At 45.7% G+C, this 21,746-nt stretch overlaps 1 protein-coding gene across 3 annotated transcripts in view; it reads left to right on the plus strand.

Annotated features, from left to right (window-relative positions):
* The window catches only part of THSD7B (thrombospondin type 1 domain containing 7B), a 420,171-nt gene that overhangs the window by 391,251 nt on the left and 7,174 nt on the right, over positions 1-21,746 (plus strand). For all 3 annotated transcript variants that reach the window (XM_069982655.1, XM_069982658.1, XM_069982657.1), the window contains 4 exons: positions 8,655-8,814; positions 9,209-9,382; positions 13,171-13,266; positions 17,067-17,149. In XM_069982655.1, coding sequence (XP_069838756.1) covers positions 8,655-8,814; positions 9,209-9,382; positions 13,171-13,266; positions 17,067-17,149 — 513 coding nt within the window. The remainder of the gene's footprint in view (positions 1-8,654; positions 8,815-9,208; positions 9,383-13,170; positions 13,267-17,066; positions 17,150-21,746) is intronic.

Here is a 21,746-nt window from a genome sequence, read left to right on the forward strand (position 1 = left end):
TTGACAATTAGGCTTTTTATGTATAGGGTATGTTCACACTGAGCAAATTAGGCGGAATTCTGCGGCGGAACTTTCTGCTGCAGTATCCTGTCTGTCTCCGTGTGCCATAGCCTGTCTATGGGAGAGCGTGCTCCGCTAAAAGAAGTGACATGTCAGAGTAGCGTGCGCTCTCCCATAGAGAAGCAGTGCCACACCGAGGCAGGCGGGATTCTGCCTAATTTACTCAGTGTGAACATACCCTAAATGGCAAATGTTTTTATGTTTACTATTAACAGGGGGTTTCATTTATTTTCTTTAAACTTTTATTTATTTATTTTTATTGCTTGTTAGATTGCACAATACACTGTAATATTTATTTAATGCACTATATTGTGCTGCAACCGCTCTAGTTAGTAGTAAGATGGCGGGCTAGTGCCCTTCTTTAGACCTCCGGCTGCTTCTCAGCACCCTGTGGGTGGAGGGGGACACCAGAGAAAAATAATAAAGTCTGTTTTTTGTATGTTAAATTTGCAAAAGAAAAATATATTTAAAAAAAAAAAAAAACTTTTTAAGTTTTTTTTTTTTAAATAATAAAGTTTTATTACTTAGCATATAACTTTTTTAAAATAAATGTATCTTTTTAATCTACCATTTCACTTCTGTTAAGTGGCAGCAATAAGGTGAAGCACGGCCCCTCTGCTGCCACCAACCTTTTTGGGTCTAGACAGCCCTGCAGTTCCCGATCCCCTGCTCTGATCAAGTGCTGCTGCACAGAGATAGATACAGCAGTGTTTCCCCCTCCCCCAATGTACTGTATATTCTTATATACAGTACCAGGGGCAGGTATATTGCATACAGCAATCATGTCAGGCAGCCTTCCCCTGGTACTGTATATAAGAATATACAGTGCAATGGAGGAACGGGACCCTGCTGTGTCTATAACTGTATAGCAGCACTTGATCAGAGCAGGGGATCGGGAACTGCAGGGCTGCCAGGGCTGACACAAAAAGGTTGGTGGCAGCAGAGGGGCTGTGTTTCCCCTTACTGCTGCCACTGAACAGAGGTTGAATGGTAGATAAAAAAAAAAAAAAAAAGATAATTTATTGTAATGAAGTTATATTATAAAGTAGTATAACTTTATTAAAGCAAAGTAGTATAACTTTATTAAAGCAATGTATTATATAAAAAAAAAACTTTTTTTTTTAGTCTCTGGGGTACCCCTTTAACATATACTGTAAAATATACTATCAATCTTATATTACCCAATTACTAGGACTACCTGTGTACTGCATGGGCCTGCTGGGTCCTCCAGAGGCTCGGACCTAGTAAGGTACTGTATTTGACGATGGCTCTTCTAAACTAGACATCCCCTTTAAGAAGATAATTGTCAGCCTTGGAATTTCCCCCGGTCACATAGATCACTCTGCGTTAGAACGTGAGCCAGTTATTTGCTGCAACCTTGTGTGACCTTCAACCTGTCCCTTGCAGTCTCCGGTGAGAATCGGTGGGAAATCATAAAGAGATAAGTTACTATGTTACTTTTCCCGATTGACGTTTAAATTGCTTCTATCGTGTTCCTAAATTCTTCCAGCTGTGGCTCAGATCTGACAGAACAAGATAATGGATTTTCTAAAAGATGTTATTTACAGGGACGTTGCCAGGAGTCTGAGGATATGTACATACTGTACAGGGTAGAGATAACGGAATACATTCAGCTGTAGATTATATACTTAGCATAACCTACACAGCGGGACACACTTCTAAATGCAAAGCAAACATCCCCAGCCGAAATACAGAATCCATTTTACATGGCAGAGCCGGAGCAATTTTCTTGCTTTTTGCGCCTCCTGTGGGACTAAAGTTTAGAACGCTTTACAGAACTTTTATACATGTAACTTTTAATCATCTCATTTTTAGAGCTCGATGAATTGGGATGTAAGTCACGTATTGTACCTATACAAGGAGGACTAATACACTGGAAGAATTAGCGGTGCGCACAATCCCCCCAATCCATAGACTGCACCATATGTTTTTTTTATGTGGTTGTGAATCTCTTACTTTGTAGCATAGGATTAAATAATACAATTCTAAATCCTTGTAGTCACCAGTAGGGGGTGCTCATTGTATACAGGTTAATTCAGCTTCCAGGGAATAAAAGGGTCTGCAATTTAAAAATTTATCCTGGTAAAGTGAAATTGAAACATGTATCATGCCGTTACCCCATGGTCCAGACTGTTCTTCATCCATAGACAGAGCTTTTTACACTAGGGCATTTAAATGCCCCATCATCTGTGTGTACCCCCTGGCCAGATATAGCTTTAGTCTCTACTAGGTTTAAAGGAAAACTCTGGGGAGGGGGTTGGTAAAAAAAAATGCCCATATACAGCCGATCCAGTCCCCCGCACCTAGACGCTTCCTGGTCTGAGAGGGGACCTGGGACATTATGTGGCAGGCCCGCTCAGCCAGTCAGCGACTATAGCGGTGTTCTTCCTCTGCTGCTGACTGGCTGAGCAGGCTTGACATGCATTGCACAGATCACCCAACAGTGGTACTTAGACCAGGCCAACTACTCCCCCATCCCAGCAGACACTCTGAATCTATCCATACATACACCCTGTAAGTGGCAGCCAGCATGATACTATCACAGCCTTACCCAACCAGACCAGATCACTAGTGATCAGTAGTGCTAAGCGAACATGTCCGTAAATGTTGATATGTTCGTACGAACATGACGGTAATTGTACAATTTATTAGATGATCGGAATGGTTATAATGATCATTTTCGAACATATTCGAACTTGCGAACGTATACAACTGCGTAATTTACGCTTTGCACCTGATAATCTGTGCACATGTGCGTAAACGGAAACGTTCACTTCTACTGTATGTTGGTTATTTATTCATGAACGTTCGCTGAACACGAACACAAACCGATCACAATATCCGTGTCCGGGGTCCGAACCAAACTTTGGGATGTTCGCTCCTCACTAGTGATCAGATGAGCATTATGCAGGCCACTGTATACTGGTGATATATGGGACATGGCCATTGTACTGTCCTCTAGTCCCCAAGGATATCAACGACTCCATGGAGACTTTCACCTCACACCACAAGGGTCTCACATTCCCCACAGGCCGCACCCTCTGCACCTCAGCTTGGTGGGTTCCTTCCTGTAGAGAGTCCATCTTACTCCAGAGAGTTCTTTCCTCTTCATTTCTTTTCTTCTCCAGAATACAACGTGCCGCTGTGGATTTAGGTCCCTCTAAGTTTCTGTTCCACATATAAAGGCCGCAGGATTTTAAGCCGTAAGGAAATAATGAATCTGGCCAGGAATAAATTCTGAGCGACTCATTAGCTGGAAAATGTTTCTATTTTTACAAACCAGATTATTTTAATGGTTTGGTTCTTGGTTTTGTGTGTCCACTCCGACCCCTCCCCCACTCATTATCGCTCCCCGCTGCTGCAGTATGGATCCGCTCACCCGTCATCCCCGGCCTACTCTCCCCCCTCTTACACATAATGAATTGCCTCCTCGTTTACAAGTCTCTTGATTTTTTTACACAAATTTCTTTTTTTTTTTTTTCATTTCCCTTTGACACTTGTCAGAATAATAATTGTAAATGGAGGCGACGTTTTACATCTCGAGAAAAGCTGTAAAAATTCAATACTGAGCAGTAGCCGTAGAGCACCGGCCGCACTCACAGAGTCCGAAAAGTGAGTCATTATTAGCGATCTCTTGTGCTCATTTTGGGGGCTGAGTTTTCTTTTGTTCTGTACAATGAGGCGCTCTATGGAGAGAACATCTCACATATGTTTGTTTTAATGGGTACGTCCACCTGTGAATACGACTATTATGTGCATATCGAATCATTTACATAAAAAGCTGAGTCACCATATAAATGATTTATGCTGTGAGTAACATCCCGTATATTATACTTCAGAGCTGCACTCACTGTTCTGCTGTTGAGGTCACTGTGTACATACATTACATTACTGATCCTGAGTCACATCCTGTATTTCTTTTATTAAATTTTAAACATAACAATAAATACAGAAATAACACACCATATCTGACCAGAACTAAACAGTAAACAGAAAAATGACAAAAACAGAATGAAACCATAACATAAAGCACCGGTCCATCCCCACACTCATTCTTCCACACAAACAACCCATATACCTATATACAATATATACACCCATATACCTATATACAATATATACACAATATAAACTATTTAGCTAAACATATTAATAAACTATATACACTACTATATACAAACCTATATATACACTACTATATACTATACACCTATAAACACACCTATATACACTACTATATACACACCTATATACAATACAGCACTATATACTATACACCTATATAAATAACTAAATGTGAACCCCCTGGCCCAGTTGCATTGTGCACAACCTAATACCACAGACACAATTCTATACAAACCAACACCAACTAAACAAGACATCATTACACAAATAAACTTAAACTAAACAAGACACAATACAAAATAATAACCTACAACTAAACTATACATATAATATTTTTTTAATAATTTTTTTTTTTTTTTTTTTTTTGGCCCTGAGCTGGTCCCGCATCCCATGCCCCCAGTACATGATCACCGACGTCCATGAACCAGCCCAGGATTTTATATATATATATAAAAGTCCCAACAAAGTCCCACAGAAGCCCCCTCCCCCCTTTTACCCACCACCCAACCTATCACTAAACCCGAACCCCAGGTGCAAACACAACACATATAATATATACAGTATATACAATTTATACAAACATACAAAGACAATCACAATACACAAACTTTTGAAAAAAAACAAAAACAAAAAACATAATGGGTGCCGCCATCATGGGTGTTTGAGTTAGACGGCTTTCTTTTTCCCACTATCCTTTGCATCCTGCCCGCCACCTTCCTCATCTGACGATGGTTTACCCCTCTTTAGTGAAACAGATGTATCCATTTCCCCTTTATTTACATTTTCCTCGTCCTCTGACCCTGGGCAGATCCTCCCCCCAAAGGAAATACGTTCCCCAGGGATAGAGGATTCGACGTCCCCTGCAGGCCCCTCCGTCATTGCACCAACCGTAACCTCACCCTGTGCCTCCTGCACCTCTGAGGAGGAAATATCTTGGAGGGTTTGGAACCGGTTTGAGAGACCAATCAGAGGGAGGATGGTTGTACCTTCCTTTGGCATCTGGGGGGTGGGAGAAGATCTTACATCTCCCCTTTTCTTATTCTTTTTAGTACCCCGCTTGTGCTCCACCCATCTCCCACTATCCTCATCCGCGCTCTCACCATGGGAGGACAGTGAAGAGATGGCACCTTCTTCTTTCCGAATCCTCCAAATCTCCTCATCCAAATCACTGTCCCTCAGAGCCTCAGCAGTAAGATTGGCCTCAGGGATGAGATCAGAGGTCACATCAGTTGCGCGAGGCTCCTGAGACTCCCCCATCTCCCTCTCCCCTTGGCGCTTATCCCGACGCCTCAGTTGGGCTGGCGTCTTTTGCTTACTTTTCTTCCCTGGCTCTTTTACTCCTTCACCTCCGCCAGCTGCCCCCCCAGTAGATTCCTCCTCACGACCTTTCTCCACCGGGGTAACAACTGCGTTGGCAAAGGAACGAGGGCAGCGACTGAATGGGTGACCTAAGTCACCACACAGGTGACACCTAATCTCCGCACAGGATGCAGCGAGATGGCCTATTTCCCCACACAATGAGCACTTCATCACCGTGCACCTAGCACTGAAATGTGTGGGGTCACCGCACCTGTGACAGAGCTTAGGCTGACCCTGGTAGAAGACCTGGATTCGATCCCTTCCTAGGAAGGTGGCAGATGGTATATGGGTAACGGTGTTTCCTGAATACCTAAGTTTGACCATAAAGGTCCAAGCCCCTGACCAGATGCCATATTCGTCCCTGTTCTTTTTTGGGACTTCCACCACCTCTCCATACCGGCCAAGCCATGTCATGATGTCAATACAAGAGAGTGATTCGTTACGGGTTAAAACGGTCACTCTCTTGACGTTATTTTGGCGAGACACCGCCTGAATGGCAAAGTCTCGCCAGCCGGGCTCATCCTTTACCAGCTCATAGTTCGACCAAAAAAGCTCAAGCCCTTCCGGCCGAACAAAGCTGATATCGAATTCAGGGGTACCAAAGGGATGTATCAAGGCAAAGATGTCAGCTGCCTTGAAGCTCATCCTCAGCAGGAGCTCAACAACTTTAGATCTTGGGGGACATGTATCACTGCCTCTCCACCTCAGACGGACCACATTCCTTCGGACACCACCCGGCCCGGCTGTTGGGAGAGACCACACAGTTTCCCTACCCCTTTCCTCTCGGAAGGCTGCAAGGCCATGCCTTTCTATCAAGAAAGACAGATCAACCTCCCTACCCTCTACATTAATTGTTCTCTCCCCTCTCTTTAAGGCCTGCAGGACACGTCGATGCAAGTCACCATCCCCAGGGCCCGAGGACGAGGAAAGCACCCCACTTCCCCCAGCGGCAACATTTGCATAGCTGCGTACCGCTGCTGCAGCCGCTGGGGGTGGAACTGGACCAGGCCCTATGCTCCCACCACCAATCTGTGCCCCTTCACCACCCTCCTCCACATAATCCATACCTACACCAATACCACCTGTCACACTGCCCCGACCACCCTCCAAAGCCCCAGACAGATTCCTCCCCACATTCACTCCTCCCTTCCCCCCAACATTAATTCCCCCATTTACACTGGGTGGACCGGTGTGTTCTGGAACAGAAACAGATTTTGTACCATCAGCATCATTGGGTACCAGGACCGGAGCCACCTCCACAGGACAGGCCACCGGTCCCTTAAGAAAGGACCGAACAGCCTGCCTGGACTGTTTAGAGGCAGCCCCTGCCCTATTTCTGCTGGTACCCTCTGCCTCATCAGTACTAGACTCCTCCGCACGATCTGGTCCAGTAACTCCAATACAAAACAAAGGCTTAAGTCCAGTCTTTCTTTTGGGAGGGGAAGGCATCTTAGACCCAGCAGCATCCTGACGACGACACAAAGGAACAGCAGTGCCAGCGCCAAGAGCCACCGGAGCTCCCGCAGCTGACACCGGCAAACAGCCGCCTTTAACGTTACTGCCCACCGCTGGGCCACCTCTCCTGCCACTGCCCGCCGCTGGGCCAATATCACTGTCCGACCTTACGGCCGGTTCCTCACCTGCTCCACCTCTGCTACTGCAAACAGAGATGGAGCTTACCGCCATACTAGACTCCATACTCTCCCCATTCTCCTGCACTGAGTCCACAACAGAACTCAGGCTGGGCTGAGATATGGGGTTCACACAGTGAGCTGACCCTGAGGCCAGTCCGGGGGGCACAGGGAGGGGGGAATAAACAAATGTTACCTGCTCCTGAAGCTTGGTGGTCTTTACCTTGGTCTTTCTCCCAGGCGCCTCCTCTGGTAACTCCTCTCCGAATACGAAGTCCTTGAGGCGCCCTGGTGACTCCAGGAGCTGGATCTGGGCCATCAGCGCCCCTCCCTGGTAACTGGTGTTGCTTTCATCCCCCGAACAGTGGTTAGATGACAATGCCGCTTGCCCTGCAGGGAGCCCACTGTATGGGGTCTGTTGTTGCAGACCCCCGGGTGGATTCGGCTCAACATCACGTACCTCCGCAGCGTCTCCTTCCTCCTCCACCCGGCTCTCTGGCTGGAGCCCTCTCAGCCCTCTCTGCTTTTCTCTCTCCATTTCAGCAAATCTGTCGTCATTCTGTAGCTTCTCTCTAAATGGCCCACTGTTCTCCAGAATAAAAGTTCTTTTTCTCATTAGCTTTTTGATATCGGCTTTCAGATGCTTCATTTTCGCTGATAGCTCAGCCTTTTGCTGCTTAGCAGCAGTGTCCATCAATGCTTTTACAGCACATACCTCCTCCTGGAGCTTGTACAGCTGGTTCCTGGTGTCCTCATACCCATGGAGGCTCGCAGCAATCCGGAGGCCATAGGTCTGCCCCGTCTCTTGGGACCGCGGCACCCCCCAATCTTCCTCCACACCTCCATGGGCAGACTGCCTTGCTCCAGGAGGAGTGTCACTGCTCACACTTTCATGGTTTGGTTCCACAGCCACTGTAGTGCTGCTGGTGCTTGCAGTTCCACAGCTAGTTGTAGCCTTGCGGCTACCCTTTGTCACCTCTGGTTCAGGGGCGACTGGAGAAGCATCGCTGCACCTCCTAGCAGACCTCCTCAGCCCTTGTACCTCTGATGGACCTCCTGATGGTATTCCCTCTGCCGTTGGTCGCTGGATTCCTCTGCCCCCCGCGGACCTGGTTCGGGGAGCAGGAGTTGGGGCTCTCCTTGGCTCGCTCATGCCTGAAAACCTGCTCCCTCCCTGGGGAGGAGAGAGCAGGCTCAGGGGCAGATCTGGCTTGCCTGGAACCCAGGAGCAGCAGACTCGCACAGCCTCACACAGCAGGACCACACCCAAAACTAATTGGATCACCACTCCAGAGCTGCACTCACTATTCTGCTGGTGGGGTCACTGTGTACATACATTACTGATCCTGAGTTACATCCTGTATTATACTGCAGAGCTGCACTCACTATTCTGCTGGTGAGGACACTGTGTACATACATTACTGATCCTGAGTGACACCGTCATGTTAATCTTTGCAGAACGGTCAGTGTGGAGAAGGACATAAATCCCGGAACCTGACATGTGTGGCGCACAATGCTTCCAGCACTGCGGTGAGGATACCGGTGGAGCCGACATCCTGCAGTCAGCTATCCATAGAGGAGAGTGCACTGGTTCTGCCCTGTTATGTGCCCTGTCCAGGTGAGGTCCCTGTCTGCACTGATCACCATGTATGACGGCAATGGCCGTTCACAGATGGGGATTACAGTCACTTCAATACAAGCCCCCCCCCCATAGTGTACACAGTGGAGGGGGGATTCTATTATCATATCCTCCATAGGGAGTTGTATGAATGCTGTGCCCTTACACTGTATAGGAGATTATTCAGATCTCTGTATTATCCATCTCCGCACACTTTATATCCCAGGAATATATGCAGCTTTGCATAGGAAGCAGCGGTGGTGGTGAGCGGCTCCGCTGAGTGGGTCACCTCCCAGGTGGATCATTACACCGACTACCACACTTCTCTGCTCACTGACATTTCTAGCAGAGCGGACGTTGTAGTATAATCCCCCTCATGTCTCCTGTCTTCTAGGTGACTGTCATCTCTCCGATTGGTCGCAGTGGAGCTCCTGCCAGGACGCCTGCATCGATGGACGCAGTTTTGAAGCTAATGGTCACCAGGCCCGATCTAGAACCTTCATCGTACAGTCCCACGAGAACCAGGACAACTGCCCCAAGCCAGTCATTGAGACTCGGCCGTGCCCAGGTTCATGTATTATTATGGCATCTGTTCAATTGCTTAAAGGGATTCTCTCATTAGTTACGTCCCTATTCAGTATTAAAGGGAAACTCCTGTTTTGTTTTGTTTTTAAATCAACTAGTGTCAGAAAGTTATATAGATTTGTAATTTACTTCTTTTTAAAAATCTCCAGTCTTTCAGTACTTATCAGCTGCTGTATGTCCTGCAGAAAGTGGTATATTCTCTCCAGTCTAATACAAGGCCCTCTGTTGCCACCTCTGTCCATGCCAGGAACTGTCCAGAGCAGGAGAGGTTTTCTATGGGGATTTGTTTGGTGTGCACCCGCCAGTTCGGCACACAGGTATGGGGTGTGCTTTTAGTTTAAAGAGGCGCGCTATACCCTTTTTCCCTGTGGTCAGTGACCTCCCGGGCTGTGAGGGGATCCCTTGGGTACTCATCACGGTGGTCCAGAGTGGAGTTGCGACCCACCTGGACTATCAGTACCGCCACCCACAGAAAGGGGAGATGACCCAAGGATGTGGTATCTGCTGTGTAGGTGCTTGAACAATAATCACTGAGTCCTGTTATCATAAATAAATCTTTTTTTATTGTGAGAATACATTATACGGCAATTGACCATAGACTGTAGACATGACAGAACAGAATCTGTGCTGAGAGCAGTAGAATAGAAGAGCTGAGCTGACTTGGTTGTGCGCTGAGAAGTAGATTGAGCTGAGAACAGTAGAGAGGAGTTTGTGCTTCAAGTTCACAGTAGTGAGAGGAGGTTTGTGGTGAGAGTCCCACCCCAGGGTAGAAGTGTGCTCTGCCAGAACTTTAGAAGGAGAAGAAGTGGAATACTGAAGACTTGAAAGTAAAAATATATATGCCCAAGTTTCAAGCTTAGTTGTCGTGTACCACCTGTTTGCCCTACAGTGTCAGTTGGCCCGTCCTTTGAGGGTGACACAAGCCCCAGCCCTTGTTGCCTGAGTTAAGCAGAGTGGTCAGGATTTCCTGGTGACACCCATGCTGTGAGATAGAATACGTACGCTTTTAGCAACTTTGCTCTATCCTGATCAGTTCTTTTGGTTATCAAGATACTGTCCTGCAATTTTAGACGTGTTCTCGGCATAGTTTGGGGTGTTCTCTTGTCCTCTCTTGAGTAGCTTAACACTGCCTAGTGTGTAGAAGTGCTGCTTTCAGGAAACTGGTGTCTGCCTCTCCCATGTACGTCTGTCCGCTACCATCGACTAGACTACACTGGATACTGACTAGGTGGGGACCTGGCAGAGCCAGGGCTTAGCTGGACTACAGCAGGTACCAACTTGTTCTGCATCCTCTCTCCACCAAGACTTACCTAAGACTCAGTAAGTGTGGCTGTCTACTTCATCTCCCCATGTGACAACTTCCTACAGGAGGTGCAATGTCCCCTGTCAATAGTGGAGAAGAAAGTATACAGAGAAAGGAGCACAGAGATAGGCAGAGGAGAAAAGAAGGCTCTCATTGGTGCACAGATTATAACAAACAATAACCCCTTAGTTACTAGAGCTGTGCAATATACAAGTACAGTTACATACAGTGGCGACATCTTGTGGCAAAACTTAGGTACTACTTCATTACCTTTTTCACTTGAAGTACAGACTTTTGTGAGGGGTGTAAGACACTAGAAACACCTGTGGTGGGACATCACATTTGCTCCTGCTCTGGACAGTTCCTGACATGGACAGAGGTGGCAGCAGAGAGCACTGTGTCAGACTGGAAAGAATACACCACTTCCTGCAGGACATACAGCAGCTGATAAGTACTGGAAGACTGGAGATTTTTTTATAGAAATAAATTGAAAATCTGTATAACTTTCTGACACCAGTTAATTTGGAAGAAAAGAGTACCCCTTTAAGGTATATAGACATATAAACCCCCATCACCTAATGCAGAGATGGGGAACTCTTGGCCCTTCAGCTGTTGCGAAATCACAATTCCCATCACATCTGGATGGCCAATGCTTTGGCTTTAGCTATCCAGGCATGATGGGAATTCTAATTTTGCAACAGCTGGAGGGCCAAGGGTTCCCCATCCCTGTCTTGGTGCTGAATTCACATTTGCAGGACCATTTATAGCCCAAATCTGATCCTCCCAGAAACATAGCAGGGTCTTCAATGTGAGAAATACTTCCATAAGGCTATCCCTTTAAATGTCTTAAAGGAGAAGACTAGTATCTGATTGGATGAGTGAAACATAGCAAATGCCTATTCAACCACCCCTTCATTCACATGGGGCAATGAGGGACCATCATCCTTATGATCAGTGGGGGTTCTAGCAGTGAGACCCTCTCTGATCACACACTGCTCATCTAGGTGATAAGTTCTAGTCTTGGGATAACCCCTTTAAGTGGTATTACCATTTCACCTAGGTGACTAAGGTCCGTGCATTATCGATAGTGATCCAGTGATCCCACTGTGTGCAATAATAGAAACCGAGATCACAACGTACAAAGTGGACGTGCACATCACCTTTAAGGATTGTTTTCCTATCGACTCCTTGCACGTTGTTGCTATAGCATCTGTCTGTAAGGTCACACCATTCAGATCTTCACATATCGTGATATATCTGAATCCATTTTATAATCTAGTTAAAGGGAATCTACATTATAAACTGTAATTGCATTGTTATCTTGGGTTATGACACCCCAAAACCTTATTCATCTGGGGTCCAGGTGTTTCTTCTAGAGCAGGCATCGGCCCTCCAGCTGTTGCAAAACTACAATTCCCATCATGCCTGGACAGCTAATGCTTTAGCTTTGGCTGTCCAGGCATGATGGGAATTATAGTTTTGCAACAGTTGGAGAGCCACAGGTCCCCCATCCCTGTTCTAGAGCCATGATCAAGCTAAAGGGGTACTCCAGCAAAAATCTTTTTAATTCAGATCAACCGGTTTCAGAAACTTATACAGATTTGTAATTTACTTCTATTTAAAAATCTCCAGTCTTCCAGTACTTATCAGCTGCTGTATGTCCTACAGGAAGTGGTGTATTCTCTCCAGTCTGACACAGAGATCTCTGCTGCCAGCTCTGTCTGAGACAGGAACTGTCCAAATCTCCATAGAAACCCTCTGCTGCTCTGGACAGTTCCTGACATGGACAGAGCACTGTGTCAGACTGGAGAGAATACACCACTTCCTGCAGATCATACAGCAGCTGATAAGTACTGGAAAACGTGAGATTTTTATATAGAAGTAAGTTACAAATCAACATAACACCAGTTAATTTGAAAGAAAGAGATAACCCTTAAACCTCTGTATAGTCAGACACTGCCCCTGCTGGATCCTGACAGGTACTGCAAGGAGCCTATATGTATCTTAGGTTCCCTTTTCCTTTCCACTTTTTAGAGTCCCCCCCATGTCTTTTTAAAAAAAGCATTTCAAGTTGTCAAAGTATTTATTGCCACAATTCCTAGCGCGGCAGACTTGGCAGCCAAAGCGGCAGCTGAGAGGCAGAACTTGGCAGCGCGGCCTGTAATAATGGCTGGCATACATTTCAGTGACTCTCTCGGCCTCACTTAGTGTTTATTAAAAATCCAGGAACCTGGCTCCGCATTAGAGGCTTTCTGCACCGATTTGGCTCCGGCGTTGGAGTTACCCCGGTGCTCAGCTTCACCCATATTAGATTTCTTATCCCCCAGATCGAGTCTGTCGCTTCCGTGTAATTCATGCAATTAGTCACCGACAGCTGAGGGTTTGCCGCTTTGGAAGGAGAAAGCGATCAGTGATAATCCGCAGGTGACTGGGGGGGATAGTGACGCTGCCTGTGTGTTTCCTCGCAGGGGGAAAGTGTTTCCGATACTCATGGAAGATGAGCCCCTGGATGGATAATAAGAGGACGGTGTGGTGCCAGCGCTCGGATGGGATGAACGTTACAGGTACTCATGCCGTATATCCTCTACACCCCAGAGATATCACCAGCTCCGCTTCTAATCGTTTCTTAATGTCACGTCTCCGAGGAGGATGGAGCATCTTATGTGATCGGCGCCGCGCTCCAGAGACGTCTGGTTTCCAGGATTACTGTCATTACTGGGAAATTATGACCTGGAAAATGCTAACTTCCCCAAGGATTGTGGGTGGCATCATGCACATAATCAGATGCCGTAATATTGCTGCCAGCCTTAAAGGGGTACTCAGGGGAAATAAATGTTTTTGAATCATCTAGTGTCAGAAAGTTAAATAGATTTGTAAAAAAAAAAACAAGTCTTCCAGTACTGATAAGCTGCTGTATGTCCTGCAGGAAGTGGTGTATTCTTTCCAGTCTGACACAGTGCTCTCTGCTGCCACCTCTGTCCATGTCAGGAACTCTCCAGAGCAGCAGCAAATCCCCATAGAAAACCTCTCCAGGTCTGGAAAGTTTCTGACATGGACAGAGGTGGCAGTAGAGAGCACGGTGTCAGACTAGAAAGAATACACCACTTCATGCAGGGCATGCAGCAGCTGATAAGTCCTGGGAGACTGGAGATTTTAAAATAGAACTAAATTACAAATCTATATAACTTTCTGACACCTGTTAAATTAAAAACATTTTATTGTGGAGAACATACTTAAAGTGACTCTGAACCTACAATCTGTCCCCCCCAAACCACTTGTACCTTCAGATAGCTGCTTTCAATCCAAGATCTGTCCTGGGGTCCGTTCGGCAGGTGATGCAGTTATTGTCCTAAAAAATAACTTTTAAACTTGCAGCCCTGTGTCAGATTGGCGTGGCCTAGAGGGTCTGTGTCCTAGGCCTACACCGCCCCTCCATCCCTCCTCCCCACCCTCTTCACCACTATGAATGTCCCAGGCAGGATTTCTCCTAATCATCACTTGTCTGAACACTGCACAGGGGCCTTAATTATCCAGCACATATGCAGTGTTCAGACAGGTGATGAATAGGGGAAATCCTGCTCGGGAGCTTCCCTAATGGTGAAGAGGGACGGAGAGGCGGTGCAGGCCTATGCCATGGGTACTCTAGGCAACGCCAATTTGACACAGGGCTGCAAGTTTAAAGTTGTTTTTTAGGACAATAACTGCATCACCTGCCGAACGGACCCCAGGACAGATCTTAGATTAAAAGCAGCTATCTGAAGGTACAAGTGGTTGGGGTGGTGGTGGTGGGGGCAGATTGTGGGTTTAGAGTCGCTTTAAAGTCATAGCTTAAAGAAGCACTCTACGGTGCTATGGTGCCGTTCAAATCCTGCTGACCACCATGTGGCCTGCTTCTAATGAGTCTTCAGTGCATTTCTATGAGGGCGCTTTCATAGAGATCCATTGAAGACACTGATTTCTGGTTTTCAGAAGCCTCGGTGAAAGAAGAGCTGTGATGTAGGGACCAGTGAGGTCCTCCAAAAAAGAGGGAGGCGATCACAGAACCCCGTCTGGAGGTCCTGCTGATCCCATACCATGTTCTCCTTTGTTTGCCAACGTTAGAGACCACATCCCTGTGCAGGTTGTCACCACCCATCAAAATGGACTGGAATAACCTAGAATGGGCCCCCTCTCTACAGGGACCCATAACGTTAGCAGGGGATGTCTCTATGGTATCACATAGATCCTGTATATGATGCCTATAGGCCATTGTGGGACCATAATGGTATGTGCCGTAATATGGGAAAATGGGGGAGATTTATCAAACATGCTGTAAAGTGAAACTGGCCCAGTTGCCCCTAGCAACCAATCAGATTCCACCTTTCATTTTCCAAAGAGTCTGTGAGGAATGAAAGGTGGAATCTGATTGGTTGCTAGGGGCAACTGAGCCAGTTTCACTTTACACCATGTTTGATAACTCTCCGCCATACTCCTAATAATCCAGTCGTTCTTATAGACGCGTGTCCGTGCATCCACATATACAATCCATCCGACAGATATTAACCCCCGCTTGTGTTTGTACTGAAAACTTGGCTAATAAAGTCTATGAGGAGAATTAGCATTTTATGAATATTCCAGCCATTATTTTACTAACTGCCAGGTGTGGATATCAGCAAACTCCGAATCAGGTGGGAAAAACAGGGACGTGCAAAATAAAAACGGAAATATTTAGAAAGCAAATAGAATCCGCATAATGTATCCAGAAGGTTCTACCAGGAGAGCGGCCATTAGACGTGGGATATCAATGAACGGGAATCATTAGCGTCTACAAAGGAAATACAAACAGTAAAACCAAGATTTTTGCATAAATTTCGGTATCTGATGAGCAGGGAATGGAGAACCATGGAAGAATTATAGGTGGAGGCTCTGAACTAATGTTCTAATTAGTTTAGTTAATCTTTTTCCAGCATAACATTAAAGGGGTACTACCACTACTCATGTGTTCCAGTACTTATCAGTTGCAGCATGTCCTGCAGGAAGCAACATATTCTTTACAGTCTGACACAGTGCTCTCTGCTGCCACCTCTGTCCATGTTAGGAACTGCCCAGAGCAGTAGCAAATCTTCATAATTTTTTTTTTACTGCTCTGTACAGTTCCTGACATGGACAGAGGTGGCAGCAGAGAGCACTGTGTCATACTGGAAAGAATACACCACTTCCGATAGATAGATCAGATTACAGCTTCCTATAGAACTACAGTACCTAGAGTAATTAAGTCTTCTATCCCACAGCTTACACTGCTCGGCACTCCATGCTGCTGCTGCTTCTGAGAGTGCGCTATGGTGGTATACAATATGCCTCTTCCACAATGCAATGTAACCGAACATAATGCAGTATAGAAACTACATCTCCAACAATGCAATGTAACAGAGCCCAGTGCAATATAGAAACTACATCTCCAACAATGCAATGTAACAGAGCCCAGTGCAATATAGAAACTACATCTCCAACAATGCAATGTAACAGAGCCCAGTGCAATATAGAAACTACATTTCCAACAATGCAATGTAACAGAGCCCAGTGCAATATAGAAACTACATCTCCAACAATGCAATGTAACAGAGCCCAGTGCAATATAGAAACTACATCTCCAACAATGCAATGTAACAGAGCCCAGTGCAATATAGAAACTACATCTCCAACAATGCAATGTAACCGAGCTGAGTGCAATATAGAAACTACATCTCCAACAATGCAATGTAACCGAGCTCAGTGTATTACAGAAGCTGCATCTCTAACAGTGCAGCACAGCAAAGCCTAGTGCATCACAGAAGCTACTTCTCCACCAATGCAATGTAACAGAAGATAGTGCATTAGTGTGTATGTGGCAGGGGCTCCTCTGTCTGCATGCTGCTGATGTATACCAGGAGGGTTCTGTATTCCATCACAGATAATACAGTGTTACCTTCATTAAACTATGTAGCAGAGTATGTAGAATACATTCAGAATCCTCACCTCCATGAATGCTAATAATATTTACTGTGTATCGGAGTCCCACAACCCTCGGATCACCGGCTCTTGTACAACTACAACCCCCATTATATCACACAGATTGGGAGTTGTAGTATAGCCTGATCTGGCCCCCCCCCCCACCCCTCTATATGACAGCCTGTCTCTACTCGCCATCTGCTGTCATACTCAGCAATAAACAACCTAATAGAAGATTTGCAGCGAGCACAATATCATCGATTTCTGGCGGCAACACTCGGTATCAGGGAACCAGCACAAGAGAAACAAAAGCACAGCAAGGGAGGAGAAGAGAGCGGGCTGGGTGGGGGTGATGGTGGCCCAACTAATATCAGCTATTGATGTGTTTTCCTTGCAGGAGGCTGCGCCCCGAGCTCCCGGCCGGCAGCTGTTCGACACTGCGACCCACCGTGCAAAAAGCCATTTTCTTATTGTATGCAGGTAACCTACTTAGAAGGAAACACTACATAACAACCTGGTTTCTGGAGAAATACATGCTGACAGAATGTTCTTTTTAAGGGGTACAGTGCCCCCTGGAGGAAATTCTGGGTAGTATTTAAAGGGACATTCATGTAGTAGGGTGAAGCTGGAGGAGGACTTTTACAATGCATATCATATCCAGGCATATCAAGGACAATGACACAATGCATTGGGTTGTCCTTGTAGAGGTGGATGCTACATTGCATTCTGGCACAAGGTTAAAGGGATTGTCCTGGATTAGAAAAATAAATGTTGTTTTCTTTCAAGCACATTATTAGACTTTTATTTATTAGAGCTGGGCTGCAGTACCACAGACGGCCTTTGGAGGGGTAAGGTGATGTATAGATCTAGACCTTTCCAATCATCCCAATTGTGGGTGCATGTTTATATTGAATTCTATAGATATTTGGGCATTTGGCAGGTTCTACTATAGTCAATGGAATACTGATGATAGATAGAAAGAAGGGACAGGGAACCTTCAAGGTGTTATCCAGCGCTACAACAACATGGCTGCTTTCTCTCAGAGACAGCACCGCTCTTGTCTCCAATTTGGGTGCAGGTTTTGTAACTCAAGTCCATTGAAGTGAATGGAGCTTAATTGCAAACTGCACCTGAACTGGAGACAAGAGTGGTGCTGGCTGTGGAAAAAAGTGGCCATGTTTTTCTAATGCTGGCTAACCCCTTTAAAGGGGTTATCCAGCGCTACAAAAACATGGCCACTTTTTCCCCTCTCTTTTCTCCAGATTGGGTGGGGTTTGGGACTCCATTGAAGTAAATGGAGCTTAATTGCAAACCACACCTGAACTGGAGGCAAGAGAGGGGGAAAAGTGGCCATGTTTTTGTAGCACTGGATAACCCCTTTAAGCCTTTGTCTATCCAGACATTTTCTAAATAAAAACGAAATTTGAAAGAAAAAAATGCAAAATTTTCTAAATAAAAACTAAATTTGAAATTTTATAGGGAAAATCCACAAGAGATCTGTGACCACGTAATGAGAGGAATTGACAATATGTGGATTTAAAGTGAATCTGCCGGCTGTGTCATTCTCAGGACTGCAGAGCTGGGCAGATAGATGATAGAGAGAGCCATATTACACGTCCCAATTCTCTATGTAAGCAAGAGATGATCTGCTAGATCAGCGCTCACTCACCGAGTCTGTTACACGACTCGATCATGCAGCCCTTGCTGTATATAGAAACTAATAAAGTTATTCCTACCTGTCCAGGCTCCCTCGGTGTCCTCCTGCCTCTTCCCTACTCACCGCAGCTGCCACTGACACTTCTGAAGCCGTCTCTGCAGTGACAGACCGCTCAGCCAATCACTGGACGAGACAGGACAGCACCGCAGACAGTGATTGGCTGGGTGGGTTGTCACTGTAAAGACGAGTTAGGAAGTGCCAGCAGCGGCTACAGTGAGCAGGGAAAGGGGCAGCAGGACGCCAGTGGAGCCTGGACAGGTATGAAGAACTTTATTACTCTCTATACTCTGTCATCAGTTTCCGACTACACATCACTATTACACGAAGCAATGCACGGTCAGCGGTCGATGATTTTTAAACTCGCTTAAAGACAGCAATCAGTCCATGATCGGCTCCTCGGCTGATCATTGTCTTTATTACACAGGGTGATATCTGCTCGCCCCCATGTAATAGAGCCATTAAAAAATGATCAGTTATAAAATTATGTTTTCCTTCTAAGCTCAAGAGTCATAGAGACAGTGCTAAGCTGCAGCATTCATGTCTTCTCCGTCCTCCACTCTTCCCTTCTTTGACTTTACATCAGTCATGCAGAATAGGGATGGGTGGGGGGGAGGAAGGAGGTGTGCATGCTGCAGCTCAACCCAGCTTCTTTGACACCTAAGTCTAGAAGGAAAACATGATTTTATAACTTGGCAAATATCCATAAGCTAAGAGACTGATATAATTTGTGTTATTTGTTCATGTCTGCAGCTCTAAATAATGACAGATTTCCCTTAAGGATCACAACACAAGTAAAGTTTTTGTATGAAAAATGTGCAGCTTTTTTGCTACATGTGAACACAGCCTTACAGTTAAGCAGTTAGGTCACATGACAGACAGGAGGTGGGGCTAAACCTTTATCTGCTTCCCAAGGCAGCCAGCAGAATATTCATAGAAATGCAAAAAACAGCATAAAATATTTCAGAACAAAAACAGTAAAGCAAACTTTCCCGTACTTCCTGAAGCTTTTATGCAGATTTATACTGTGAATTATGGTTATAAGTGGAATTAAACATTAAATAAGTATTCTCCGCAGCACTGATCTGAGCCGCAGTCCCTGCCTGACTCCCTCCACCCTCCCCGAGCTGCAAAACTGCACCCGGAGAGGAGATAATAATCCCTGTATATAGATATTATAGTAAATAAAGTTATCTAATGAATAGTTCCAGGTCAGAGTCTGCGCTTTCTTGTTACGGTTCAGCGCCGTCAACAGAATACAATGAATAATTGTATCATATCAGGCGGCATAAATTACTTCTCCTCTCCTTAGAAGACGATGATTGTCATCTACAATGTAGCTCAGTGGCATTGACTTGCAAAAGAAATCTTGCTTAAAGGGGCAGACCAGTGTTTAAAGGAGAAGTCTGACAACTAATAATCCGCTGCAGGCAGGGGGGTGCAGGGGCATAATAAAGAATGTATACTTACCTGTCCCTGAGGCTCCACAGTGCCACATCGCCACCTCTCTGACAGCCGCCACACTTCATTTCCTTCTAGAAAATCATGACCCAGGATGAAGTACCCGCTCAGCCAGTCAGTGACTGCAGCAGTGTCCCGCCTCAGTCCCTAACTGGCTGAGCAGGCATTAATGAGCTTGGATCGTGACACTGCAGAAGCAGAAACCAAAGGAGGCCAGCAGTGGTCCAGAAGCATTGATGCGGCACTACTGGGGCACAGATATGGGTAAGTATACATTCTTTATTATGTTTCCACACACCCCTGTCTACAGTGGATTTTAAGTTGTGGCCAGAGCTCTCCTTTAAGAGCTAACTATAAATTAAAATGGGGTATAAATTTAGACAAAGGTGTCCGCTTTCTTCAAGAAACAGCGCCATTCTTATCCATAGGTTGTGTAGGGTACTGCAGCTCTGATTCTTTTTAACAACCCATGTATAGGAGTATCCCTTTTTCATACAATAATTAAATGTATTGATTTTGGGACGTCTTAAAAAATAAAACTGCAAAGTAGCTATCTGCCAGAAGGGGGAAAAAGTTTACTCCCTGGTGCCACCTAGTGGTGGTAGATTCCTTGCAAGCACCTTGTTCTGTAGTGATGAGGGGCAAGGTCGGCTATTAACATCCCCAGTCATGTTCTTTGTCAACCATTGTCTGTCAAGGATACTGCCTCCAATAGGTGGCGCCAAAGAGCAAGTTCTTTTCCTTGAGAGAGAGCTACTTTTACGTTACACCTACTTTATATATTCAATAAACTTTACCCCACTAGGTTACCAGGTGATTCTCTAGCAGCCATACAATCCAAAGCACAACAAGAAACCCCAAGTCAGTGCAGACTTTGGGGCCCATCTCTGGCCTCTAATGTCCATGTCTTAGGTTCCTATTACACAGGCCGATGAAGGTCTGATAATAACTGTAAACGTGCGCTGATCTGCTAGATCGGCGCTCTTTTATTGGGCCTATTACACAGCTTGATTATCGTTTAACAAGGGCTGCAGGGACACCGTTACCGATGTCCTTGCAGCCCTTGCTTTTACTTTATACATTACCTGTCCAGGCTGCAGGGCTCCACTTCTCCCTGGGTCCCGCGCGCCCCAGCTTCAGAGCGGCTTGTCTCAGCTGACAGGCCGCTCAGCCAATCACTGGCCGCGGCGGTCCCAGCCAGTGATTGACTAAGCGGACAGTAGTTGACTGCGCGGGACCCGAGAAGAAGAAGACCGCAAGAGGAGTCCTGCAGCCTGGATAGGTAATGTAAACCGTCAGTCTCTGGCCGTGCACCGCTATTACACGACAATTATAGGTTCAAACCTATATCAACGATCAGCCAATGATCGTTGTCTTTGGCTGATCGTTGTATTTATTACACGGAGCGATAATCAGCTGAATCGGGCCAATTTGGCCGATTATCGTTCCGTGTAATAGTACCCTTCCAGTCCAGTATGTGGACATTCCCCATTGTCTATGTCAGTGGAGGGTAAATTGCTCTGCAATATCCTGGTTGTATCCAAGCCACCTATGATGTCATGTCTTTGGTTCTCATATAGTGGTGGTTATGACCATAGACGGGTGGTCACTTATTCTGTTTTCGGACCCCGTCGGACCTCTATATGGAGTGTACAATGTAGCCACCATCGGACGCCTCTACCGTAATAGTAGATCAATGTATTCAAAAGAAGAAAAAGGGTTAGCCTTCCATGAATTAGATTACATTGCTTGTAAATCTATACAGGTGTTTGTTATAGATATTCTTGGCATCTGGCAGGGGTCCCGGGTGACCCCTTAAATATGCTGTTTATATGTGTTTCCTTTATACATTGATACCTGCTGTTTGGTCTTTCAAGGCTTGACTTGCTTTATATTCATGGG

This window comes from Dendropsophus ebraccatus, chromosome 9, assembly GCF_027789765.1.
Source record: "Dendropsophus ebraccatus isolate aDenEbr1 chromosome 9, aDenEbr1.pat, whole genome shotgun sequence".
Lineage (NCBI taxonomy): Eukaryota > Metazoa > Chordata > Amphibia > Anura > Hylidae > Dendropsophus > Dendropsophus ebraccatus.